This window comes from Pseudochaenichthys georgianus, unplaced genomic scaffold (assembly GCF_902827115.2).
Source record: "Pseudochaenichthys georgianus unplaced genomic scaffold, fPseGeo1.2 scaffold_1878_arrow_ctg1, whole genome shotgun sequence".
NCBI classification, from domain to species: Eukaryota; Metazoa; Chordata; class Actinopteri; order Perciformes; family Channichthyidae; genus Pseudochaenichthys; species Pseudochaenichthys georgianus.
In genome coordinates, this window is record NW_027262621.1 from 1 (window position 1) to 12500 (window position 12500).

General features: G+C 39.3%; 2 protein-coding genes across 2 annotated transcripts in view; both read left to right on the forward strand.

The window, feature by feature from the left end:
• Positions 1 to 2669: 2669 nt before the first annotated feature.
• gtpbp4 (GTP binding protein 4) lies at positions 2670 to 9143 on the forward strand (the record flags this gene model as incomplete). The annotated part of the gene is made up of 6 exons (XM_034077704.2): positions 2670 to 2721; positions 2812 to 2912; positions 4244 to 4441; positions 5713 to 5778; positions 6815 to 6958; positions 8415 to 9143. Coding segments are annotated over 6 exons (714 nt in total), but the record flags the coding sequence as incomplete, so codon positions are not given.
• A 1339-nt stretch (positions 9144 to 10482) lies between these two features.
• LOC117441665 (WD repeat-containing protein 37-like) overlaps positions 10483 to 12500 on the forward strand; it is a 13825-nt gene continuing 11807 nt past the window's right edge. The window contains exon 1 of the mRNA XM_034077705.1: positions 10483 to 10625. The gene's annotated coding sequence lies outside the window, so the exon portion shown is untranslated. The remainder of the gene's footprint in view (positions 10626 to 12500) is intronic.

The window sequence follows — 12500 nt, forward strand, 5'->3', positions numbered from 1 at the left end:
TCTTCATGTCTCTTCTACATCAACATGTGTCCCCTCTTCTTCATGTCTCTTCTACATCAACATGTGTCCCCTCTTCTTCATGTCTCTTCTACATCAACATGTGTCCCCTCTTCTTCATGTCTCTTCTACATCAACATGTGTCCCCTCTTCTTCATGTCTCTTCTACATCAACATGTGTCCCCTCTTCTTCATGTCTCTTCTACATCAACATGTGTCCCCTCTTCTTCCATGTCTCTTCTACATCAACATGTGTCCCCTCTTCTTCATGTCTCTTCTACATCAACATGTGTCCCCTCTTCTCCATGTCTCTTCTACATCAACATGTGTCCCCTCTTCTTCATGTCTCTTCTACATCAACATGTGTCCCCTCTTCTTCATGTCTCTTCTACATCAACATGTGTCCCCTCTTCTTCATGTCTCTTCTACATCAACATGTGTCCCCTCTCTTCATGTCTCTTCTACATCAACATGTGTCCGTCTCTTCTACATCAACATGTGTCCCCTCTTCTTCATGTCTCTTCTACATCAACATGTGTCCCCTCTTCTTCATGTCTCTTCTACATCAACATGTGTCCCCTCTTCTCATGTCTCTTCTCCATCAACATGTGTCCCCTCTTCTTCATGTCTCTTCTACATCAACATGTGTCCCCTCTTCTTCATGTCTCTTCTACATCAACATGTGTCCCCTCTTCTTCATGTCTCTTCTACATCAACATGTGTCCCCTCTTCTTCATGTCTCTTCTACATCAACATGTGTCCCCTCTTCTTCATGTCTCTTCTACATCAACATGTGTCCCCTCTTCTTCATGTCTCTTCTACATCAACATGTGTCCCCTCTTCTCATGTCTCTTCTACATCAACATGTGTCCCCTCTTCTTCATGTCTCTTCTACATCAACATGTGTCCCCTCTTCTCATGTCTCTTCTACATCAACATGTGTCCCCTCTTCTTCATGTCTCTTCTACATCAACATGTGTCCCCTCTTCTTCATGTCTCTTCTACATCAACATGTGTCCCCTCTTCTCCATGTCTCTTCTACATCAACATGTGTCCCCTCTTCTTCCATGTCTCTTCTACATCAACATGTGTCCCCTCTTCTTCATGTCTCTTCTACATCAACATGTGTCCCCCTCTTCTTCATGTCTCTTCTACATCAACATGTGTCCCCTCTTCTTCCATGTCTCTTCTACATCAACATGTGTCCCCTCTTCTTCATGTCTCTTCTACATCAACATGTGTCCCCTCTTCTTCATGTCTCTTCTACATCAACATGTGTCCCCTCTTCTTCATGTCTCTTCTACATCAACATGTGTCCCCTCTTCTCCATGTCTCTTCTACATCAACATGTGTCCCCTCTTCTTCATGTCTCTTCTACATCAACATGTGTCCCCTCTTCTTCATGTCTCTTCTACATCAACATGTGTCCCCTCTTCTTCATGTCTCTTCTACATCAACATGTGTCCCCTCTTCTTCATGTCTCTTCTACATCAACATGTGTCCCCTCTTCTTCATGTCTCTTCTACATCAACATGTGTCCCCTCTTCTTCATGTCTCTTCTACATCAACATGTGTCCCCTCTTCTCATGTCTCTTCTACATCAACATGTGTCCCCTCTTCTTCATGTCTCTTCTACATCAACATGTGTCCCCTCTTCTTCATGTCTCTTCTACATCAACATGTGTCCCCTCTTCTTCATGTCTCTTCTACATCAACATGTGTCCCCTCTTCTTCATGTCTCTTCTACATCAACATGTGTCCCCTCTTCTTCATGTCTCTTCTACATCAACATGTGTCCCCTCTTCTTCCATGTCTCTTCTACATCACATGTGTCCCCTCTTCTTCATGTCTCTTCTACATCAACATGTGTCCCCTCTTCTTCCATGTCTCTTCTACATCAACATGTGTCCCCTCTTCTTCCATGTCTCTTCTACATCAACATGTGTCCCCTCTTCTTCATGTCTCTTCTACATCAACATGTGTCCCCTCTTCTCCATGTCTCTTCTACATCAACATGTGTCCCCTCTTCTTCCATGTCTCTTCTACATCAACATGTGTCCCCTCTTCTTCATGTCTCTTCTACATCAACATGTGTCCCCTCTTCTTCATGTCTCCTCTACATCAACATGTGTCCCCTCTTCTTCATGTCTCTTCTACATCAACATGTGTCCCCTCTTCTTCATGTCTCTTCTACATCAACATGTGTCCCCTCTTCCTCATGTCTCTTCTACATCAACATGTGTCCCCTCTTCTTCATGTCTCTTCTACATCAACATGTGTCCCCTCTTCTCCATGTCTCTTCTACATCAACATGTGTCCCCTCTTCTCCATGTCTCTTCTACATCATCATGTGTCCCCTCTTCTTCATGTCTCTTCTACATCAACATGTGTCCCCTCTTCTTCATGTCTCTTCTACATCAACATGTGTCCCCTCTTCTTCACGTCCCTTCTACATCAACATGTGTCCCCTCTTCTTCATGTCTCTTCTACATCAACATGTGTCCCCTCTTCTCCATGTCTCTTCTACATCAACATGTGTCCCCTCTTCTCCATGTCTCTTCTACATCAACATGTGTCCCCTCTTCTTCATGTCTCTTCTACATCAACATGTGTCCCCTCTTCTTCATGTCTCTTTGTTTTAATAATAAACCCGTCTTTCTGTTAATCCACAGGAGAGAGATCTGGAGATGGAGATGGGTGATGACTACATCCTGGACCTTCAGAGTAAGAAATCATGCTTTTGTTTAACTGTATATTCGTAGGAAGTAAAAGCTTATCCGCAGTGCTTATGTTGTCTTTATTTTATCTCTAAAGAATACTGGGACCTGATGAACGAGGAGGAGAAGACCGACATTGTCCCTGAGGTTTGGGAGGGCCACAACATCGCAGATTACATCGATCCTGAAATCATGAAGGTGAGTCTCTTGAGTTTCCCTTTTTAAATAAAATATATTTGACTTTGAGTAAATAAAATGTCAAAATAGTTAATCACGAGTAAAAATCCTCCATTTCAAAATGTTTATCAAGAACATGCGTATTAGCATCCACTTATTCCCAAAGCTAAACCCACGGGACCTTATTTCTGAAAAAGTATGCATTGAAGTCGATGGAGAGAGAAAACTTGTCTCTCGATCCCGCTTGAATTGTGCCACGAGTTACACACATGATGTTTGTCAATCTAAAATAATAATTTCCACGTAAAAAAAGTCACAGTTTGTCGTAAAACTGTTGAAATATAAGACGATGAAAAATACGCAACTAGAAAGACTACAAATCCCAGAGTCCCGGTCCCGCATGCTGGCTCTCACGGAACCGACTAACTCCCCTGTGTGTGTGTGCAGCTCTCAACGCGCCCAGACTTGGAGTGATGTTAACATTGTTTAATACTTTCCGCCTCATTCTGAGAGAAAGAAGTGAAATGTTCCAACGTGACGGCCGTCTTGGTGTGTGGTGCGAGATGGGAGTTGTAGTTCATTGAGCGGTTTCACACAAAAAAAGTGTTACTTCACTTTTTTCTTTTTTTTCTTGCGAAATTATCTTTTAAATGGACAAACATCATGTGTGTAATTCGTGGCACAAATCAAACGGGATCGAAAGATAACTCCTCTCTCTCATTTGACTTCAATACATAATTTTTCCGAAATAAGGTCCACGGAGGAAAAGGGGGGGCTTTTACACAATTGGTCTATTTTTCTATTCATAAAATTGCATCTTAAACTCTTGTCCTTTCTCTTAGTGTGTGTTGTACATGTTTAATATGAATTATAACCGTACACTGTTCTTTTTAGACATTGACCGTGCCAGATGATCTTTTGCTTGATCCTATTTTATTTTATACAAGCTTCGCTGGTTATTAAATTGGAAATATAGACCCCTTAAGTTTTATTTCCTGAGTAGCATCGTAGATAAACGTTACAGATTGATTTGTATGTATTCTTCCATCTAAAACGCCTTGATGTCCTTCAATGTAATCAAGTCTTACCTGGCTAAGTAATAGGTAATAAAACTAAAGCGGTCTATAAAGTAGCATCGTAGATAAACTTAACATATTAATTTGAATTTATCTAAACGCTTCGATGTCCTTCAATATAAGCCATATATCTATTTGTGTTGCATGTTTCTGTAGATCTTTCACTCATATCTGACAATATAGTCCAGGATTGAGTCTACCTGGTTAATTTAAGAGGAGAAACTGGAGTCTAATGTATTAATTCTAAAACGCCTCAATGTCCTCTTTCCTTCTCAGAAACTGGAGCTCCTAGAGCAGGAGGAGGAGCTGAAGGAGAAGGCCGGAGAGTACGACTCTGACGAGGAGAGCGAGGACGAGGAGATGCAGGAGATCAGAGTCCTGGCCAAACAGATCAGAGAGAAGAAGCAGCTGCTGGTGGCCACGTCCAAAGAGAAGGACATCCATGGACCCCGCATGCCCAGGACCACCTCCAAGGTGAGGAGGAGACCCCTCGTATATCCACCTGCCCCCACTTTGCCTGTTTTTAAATCTCGTTTAAAGACCTACTTGTTCTCCCGTGCTTTTGCAGACCAAGACGTATCGGTCTGTGTTTTCTAAATTCGGGTTTTCTATTTTGTTGTTTTTTCATTGATCTAAAAATAATAACATTTCTTAAATTCAAGTCTTTGAAATGCAAACAAAAAAAAGCGTAGGAATTTATGATTTCTTTTTTTTGCCAAATTAGTCCAAAATATTTGTTTATTTAATGTTTGTAAATGTTGGTTATTGTCAAAGGTATTCCAAAGTGAGGAGAACCTCAATCTTTATTTATTTAGACAGCACATTTTAAACGACCTCAGTCGACCAAAGTAAAATAATCAAACGATCGTTAAAAACATGATAAAAAGCTAACTTAATATATCATGGAAATAGAAAAGGCTTTATTTAGTTTATCTACAGGTAGGTATCTGCTGTAAATGTTGGTGTAAGAAGGACATTTGGTATAAAGAATATAGCTGGGGCATCCCAATAAAGAGTCTTTGAAGGCATCACATGAGGCGCTTCCACACCGGACTTTCCCACGAATAGTTCCGATAGTTCTTGGGATTTTGCGTTCACACCAAAAAGATCTGGAACCAGAACTTTTTTTTTGCGAACCTTTTTCCAATTTCTAGTGGCTGGGCGGATTGCAAACCACGCCCTGTAAAACTCGGGAACGTTTTGTGAAGCCGCCATCGTATTTGCTGGCATTAGCATTATTAGTATTAGCCCCGCGCACCAACGGAGAGAGACTAACTTATGGCAACACAAAAAACATGGGAGAGGTGGAGATGAGGAGGTGTCGGCGTTCTGGCGATTTACTCGGGAGTCCTAGCAGCTTCAACTGAAGCCAGTCCCCAACTCCGGGGACTTCCGGCCGGGGACTCCGGGCGGCAGTATACGCCGTGAAGCTGTTTGCGGCCTGCCAGTAAACCCGAAGCAGAAGAAGAAAAAGTGACGTCAGCGCCTTCATTTGTCTAATCCTCCCCCAGGGACTTTTTCCGGTTTGAACGCGATCTACCGGGGACTAAAGAGTTCGGGGGGACTAAGTACGGCAAAGTACTTGGTCTGAAAGCGACTATTGATCTCAAAGTGCCTCCATTTTATAAGTTCAGTGTATTTCTCCATTTGCATTCAACCCCTTTTCGCAGAAGTGATTTGTCTTCTTATAAATATTACTTTCTTTTCCTACCATTTGACTAAATCTGTGTTCTTTAAACGTTCAGGTTGAAAGAGCCAAGCTGGAGAAGGAAATGGGCGGCCTCGGTCTGGACATGACCGACAAGGATGATGTAAGTTCTTTCTCTATATCACAACGGTTACCTTTTAATAAAGCTCAGTTAAACCTGTAGATAAAGTCCTGTTTCACATTGATGTTGAAATGGTACATATTACAGCTGTTTATTTATAATATTAACAGGCATTTTGAGATTCCTCTGCACTTTGAACAGGTTGAATATTGTATTTTATAATAAGAATTTTAAGTTTTTAAATTATAACAAATAAACTAAGCTTCCTGTGGTTGCCCTTTTTGTCATTGGATCAAATCCTATAGGAATGCCTGAGACCCATTTTTCATTCGTAGTCCCACCAGAATTCCCAGATGTTCTGTTTATTTTAAAGTCCTGAAACTTTTGGCTTTCTGAATTTGCCCAGTGCCATTTTGTCTCATTTCTCTCCCCAAAACCAGAGAAATGGCCGAATTGAGTCCTTGAACCCACGAAATAAGACTTTAAAAAGCACATTGTAGTCTTTGTGAATGCCTGAAATCATTCCATTTACTTGTACATAGACTCCTCTCGCACTATTTCTATTTTATTTGTGTTTACTTGCACATCTCAAAACATTCTCTTGCACTATTTTATCTGTTTTACTACACGACCAGTTTTCCTCACACCGCAGCAGGGATTTTTTTATTGACATTTAGCCGCAAACAATTAGTGTTTTTTTCAAGATATAGTTATTGTACATCTTACGTTTGTCCGAAAGGCCTTTTTAAAAACAGTAAAAAGTACGAACAATACGAACATTAGGGAGTGATCAGGACTTCACAGTAAAATCAGTTTTACGAAATCAGCCCACTTTCTCCATCGTGACACGAATAGTTCCAGTTTGCGTTTGACAGATCAAAGTCAACTTTATTGTCAATCTCAAAATATGTTTGTACACACAGAAAGATCGAAATACTGTTCCCCACAGTCCCGAGGTGTGAAAAAACACACATTAAAATACAAGAACACTCAATAACCGTTTACTTGATGTGCTAAAAGTGACGGGTGATGTTATCCTCAGCGGCAGGGATTTAAAGATGTCCTCTTGTTCTTTCAGAGTCACTACGCCCAGAACGCCCGGCGCTCCAGAAGCGTCACCAAGAAACGTAAGCGTGACGTTTCTGTGGTTCCGACCTCAAAGACCCGAAGCCAGAGTGCCTCCCGGCCGCCCAGAGACCAGTCCGGTCTGCGAGACGCAACGGTACGACACCCTGTCTTTACTTTTAGTTATTCATCTATGCTATATATGCGATACAATATCTGTTTTTTTTACTGCACATATTTTTTATTTTATTCTATTTCAATGTAAATACTGCTTTATTTTATTTTAATATACATGTTATTATAGCAGTATTTACATTGAAATGTGTGATGCTAAATGTAGGCTTTACTGTAGGTAGACTTTAGATTGTAAAATAGCATCAACTATTTTCATTATTCCTTATTACCTGTGTTCAAATGTTTCGGGGTCATCTCCTCCTAAAGTTAGTCTTTCTGGCCTTAACTATTAGTGGTAATAACAAAAATGGGCCGAGGTGGAAAGAACACATTCCACCTTAAATGAAGGTTTGTTTTCACATAATAAAATAAAACCTTTGTGTACGACATACCGTACAAATAATAAACAACTTCATTCTTATAGCACTTTTCCAAACGAAGGTACAATGTACTTTAAAACAGTTAATATGTAAACGAATCTAAGAGCGAACCATGAACACAATACTGTAAAAAAGCCTACTTTTGAATTAGATTTTTACCGGGGGCTCCCGCAACATCTCACACACAAACAGCGTCTGAGGGCTTCTTAACATTTAACGAACTATGAATGTGTCATACTCACTTAACGGGAAGAAACTCGGCTTTCAGACAATATGAACCATTTTTAGCTAAACGACACATAAGGGTAATAACAAAGGCTCTGGATTAGCCCTGAGCGAAAAAATGCACTTAGCACAGAACGGTAAAATACCCTTATATGCACAGACAAGATATCTGCTAGCAAGCTGAGACTCCACAGATTCCAGAGGTATAAGTATCATCACTGAGCGATCAGAACTCGCGGTGAAACGACAACAAACAACATGGGTTCCAAAAATATGGAAAATGCACCAAAATGACTCGAGAAGTTTTTCTTCTTCTTCTAAACCTCTCTAAAAAGGTCACATGTCACTTGTTGTGCATCAATCTTGATACAGGGTACTTATTATATGTTATAGTTTGGATTCCTAAAGCTTTTAGTCTACCATCCCATCATTCAAGGGAGGTTTTCACTATAATGTTTATTTTTGGACGGACACTATAAATTACAGTTTTTTACTATGTTCAATCTGAATTTACTTTATTATAAAAAAATATTTATATTGATTCTGAAAGTTCTACATCCAACTCACAGGTTTATTATTGCTTTGAGAAAAAAGATTATTAATTTAACCCTTTTAGAAGTGAAGTTATGGTCATTTGTTCTGGGCACGTCCTTTTCGAGCCCGAGACCTGGAAAACAGGCTCGGGGCTTAACGGGTTAACAGCTAGCCGGTTTCATCTCCTTGGGAGGAATGGTTATTTCAGCAGCAAAGTGTGAAACTCTTTTGTAAATGTAATCACATGGCAGTTTTATTTGAAGAAAACTCACATCTGTGTCTTCTTGGTCTGTTCCTCAGATGGTGAAGAAGGCGAAGATCATGATGAAGATCGGCCAGAGAGACATGATCCGCCAAGGAAAGAAGGGAGAGGGGGACAGACACATTTACGACCTCAAACCCAAACATCTGTTCTCCGGGAAGAGGACGAACGGCACCAACGATCGCAGATAAAAAAACATCCTTTTTCTGGACTGGACACTCTTTTGGAAAGTATAGGCTTCTGTGTGGAGATAACGTCTTCGTTCTCTACATTTACCCGGCAGCAAAAAGAGGAAATATCCTTCCTTTTGTAAGCGTGGAAACTCTGCTCATATGATATTTTTGTGACATAGGAGCGCCGTCCTTGAGGATGGCAGCTGGGGAAATATTAAATGATAAATAATTATAATAACAGTGTGTCTTTTATTTGTCAGCACGAAAAATAAGGTTGTTAGAATATCAGAAAATTGATCTATATGGAAAAACAGACTCAGAAATCAGCTGATAGTCAATGTCTTGTTTTCTAACTGGCTGCCATGATCGAAAACCAATGTCAATTATTATTTAACTGATTTGTTTCCGTCTTGGCAATATCAGTTATGTGAAGAAAAATGCCTTCCAGCTTGTACTTGGATCAGAACATGTTGGGTTTAAGTTGGATAAAGTGATGATGATGATGATGATTCTTCTTCCTCCACAAGTCTCCCTCTGTTAAATTATCAAATTTAACAAGGAGGCTTAATAAATATACACCTGAACTAAACTTCAGTCTGTCTGTGTCTCACCTGTTTAGAGTAGGAAATGTTGGTTATATTCCCCTTATATCGGAAGTTTCTCTGTTATGTAAAAGCGACCAGAACAAAGTCTGTGAATTTTTTACAATTTAAAGTGGACCTATCATGCTATTTTTAGGCAATAGCAGAGGTCTCAGATATAAAAAAAACATGTCGATGAAGTATTTTGCTCAAAATACCAAACGGATCACCCGTTCTAGTCATGCTCATGAAACGCCATATCATGGATTATCAAGGATTATTTCTGAAACAGTCTGGAGCTCAAAGGCATTCTCTCTTGCCGGTTATACCACAAGGTGAGTTCCTTTCTACTTCCTGCTTCTTCACACACATGCTCTCCAGTACAGGTTAGCTCTGAGTGTTAGCGATGCTAATGTAAACACCGACCATATGACGTCCAAAACAGTCGGGCATTGTTTCTGATAGGGCCGTGGGTGTAAAACCAGCCTACATTTCCGATATGACGTCATATCGGACGCAAATCTGGATCAGCTTCGTTGTAGCCCCGTTTTTAGAGATTTGGGTACAGAGGAAAAGAGAGGGTTTTATTTTCTGACGTTGCGTGAGTTCCCTGACACACCGGTGACACGTTTATGTATAAAAGACATCAAAAAGTGCATTTTGCATGATGGGTCCCCTTTAAGTGTTTCACAGGTTGTTGTTTTTACCATATGAACACCTTTTAGTTAACGTGTTGTATGATTGAGCCCTGATGGCAACTGTTTAATTTGGCAGGTAGAGTATCCATCAGGAGGCTTTTACAGTTAGTTACACTTTCTAATACATGGTTGTCGGATATGCCAGATGAAGTATACCTACTACATGTGACTGCTTATCATTGTAACATTTAGTTCTGTATTTTCTTATTTGAATTCCTTTGGACAGTTTTTGATATGCCGAAATGACAAGGTTATCAGAATAGGGTTTATTGCCAGGTAAGTTAAAACACAAGGAATCAGCTTCGGTGTATCGTGGTGCAACAAAAACATTACAACATAAGTTGTAAGAGTAGATACAAAATATAACTATAATAAAAAGAAAGTATTTAGCATTACAGAAGGATAAACACAAGTATTTATTCTAAATGTAAACATACAAAGAACCTAAAAAGCTAAAAAGGAAAGACTACAGTGTATTATACATTCTATATATGGTATTATATTGTCTATTTTCAAAATAAGAGCCAATTGTAACGTTCCTTCAGACCACAATCAGAAAGGTGTGGTTTTATCATGTTTTCTGAGTGTGGTCTGAAGAAACGTTACAATCGGCTTTTATTTTGAAGGAACCGGAAGTGGCTTCATTCTCTTTTTTTCTCACCTAACGGAGCGTCAACTGTCAACACGGAATCTGGAGGAGGAAAAAAATCTGCGCTGATTTCTGTAAGAAAATGATAGAAGCGGTGACATTTATCACTATATCACGGAATAAAACTCTACATTTTTAAGACTTTCTGGTAAGTTGTTTTCCATGTTTGTTAAGGTTGTATTACGCGTTGGCCTTTTAGCATGTATTAGCTAACGTATAACGGTAGCTTTGCCTAGCTTAATAAAGCTACTGTTAAAGCTAACATTATCCAGACTCCTGCAAAAATTAACATCCTACTAGTTAATTGTATTACATCTTGATGTCATATATAATAGACTATTAATATAATGTATATTAAAGGTGTTCCCATGTCTTCAAAATGCACCTAGGTGTCTGACAGCAGGCAGTTTTTTCATTCAGTAGTACAAGATACTAAAATACCACAAGAAGTATTGTCTTTATTTGATTAAAGCCTTGATAGTAATAGAAAATAACACGATCTATGTGTAAAGAGACTTGCTTAAGTCAACTCAAGGGCAGGGATTTGTGACAGCCAGGCTTATGTTGTGTCATTAAAATGAGCATCCATTACAATGACTTTCTCTCCCTACGCACTTCGGTTGAGTCATTGTGAATACATACTGTCAGTCCTGCACAAACCTAAGGGATATTGCACATTATAACTACACACATATATATATATTAATATTTACGGGTATATCCTCCATATTCCATGTCAATATTACTATATGTTAATGTTATTATTATAGTAAAACAGTTTTTTATTATTGTATTATTTCGTGGTCCTTTTCCTTTTTCTTCATTGTAAATAAACATTTGAAAGAAATCCAAATGGGATAAGAAAATAGGATATAGCTACATTGTTTTACACATTTATACCAGTTATTATATACATCTAGGGTTATGGGTCTTCAGACAGAGTATATAATATAATAGCTACATATAAAATAAAAAACATACATTACACCAATTGCAATTGACAAAATACACATCTAGTACCATTAACAGTTATGAGATGGCATATTATTATTTTTGCGAATAGAATTGATAATTTGTGGATATCTAATATATTTCCATTCCTTTTTACAATAACAGTTGCAGGTTTTATTACCTGATAGGCTGTTGTTATGAACTACATTTAGTGCAATTGTATGTGTTGCCTTGTAACAATTAGCTTGGAAGATAAGGGTCTGTTATTGTTGCACACTTCTCACTGTTTAACCTGTTTGTGTGTGTGTGTGTGTGTGTGTGTGTGTGTGTGTGTGTGTGTGTGTGTGTGTGTGTGTGTGTGTGTGTGTGTGTTGATGCTAGACGCTCAGCAACACCCTGCTTCACACTCATTCACTTTGTGACTTCACACATTCACACAGAAAGCAACACAGCGTTGTTGTGTTTTCCACGGCGTGTAGTTGTTGAGGCTCGACTATTTCCACAGGAATATGTTGGCCTGACCCTCTACTTTAGTCACCTTCATTTCTCAGAATCAGGATCACATACTGACTCAGCAAAATAGATAGAGAGATAGATGGATGGATAAATAGATAGATGGATAGATGGATGGATAGATAGATGGATGGATGGATGGATAGATAGATGGAGAGATAGATAGATGGATAGATAGATGGATGGATAGATAGATGGATGGATGGATATATGGATAGGTGGATGGATAGGTGGATGGATGGATGGATAGATGGATGGATAGATAGATGGATGGATAGATGGATGGATGGATGGATAGATAGATGGATGGATAGATAGAGAGAGAGATGGATGGATGGATAGATGGATGGATAGATGGATAGATGGATGGATGGATGGATGGATAGATAGATAGATGGATGGATAGATAGATGGATGGATAAAAAGTAGGGTTGCCAGAAACTGACCATGATCAAAATCGATTATTCGGCAGCCCTGGCGAATAATAATCGATTATTCGACCGACCGACTTTTGGTTGAAACTAAGCCCAAAAAAAACAAAAAATAAAACGACATAAAA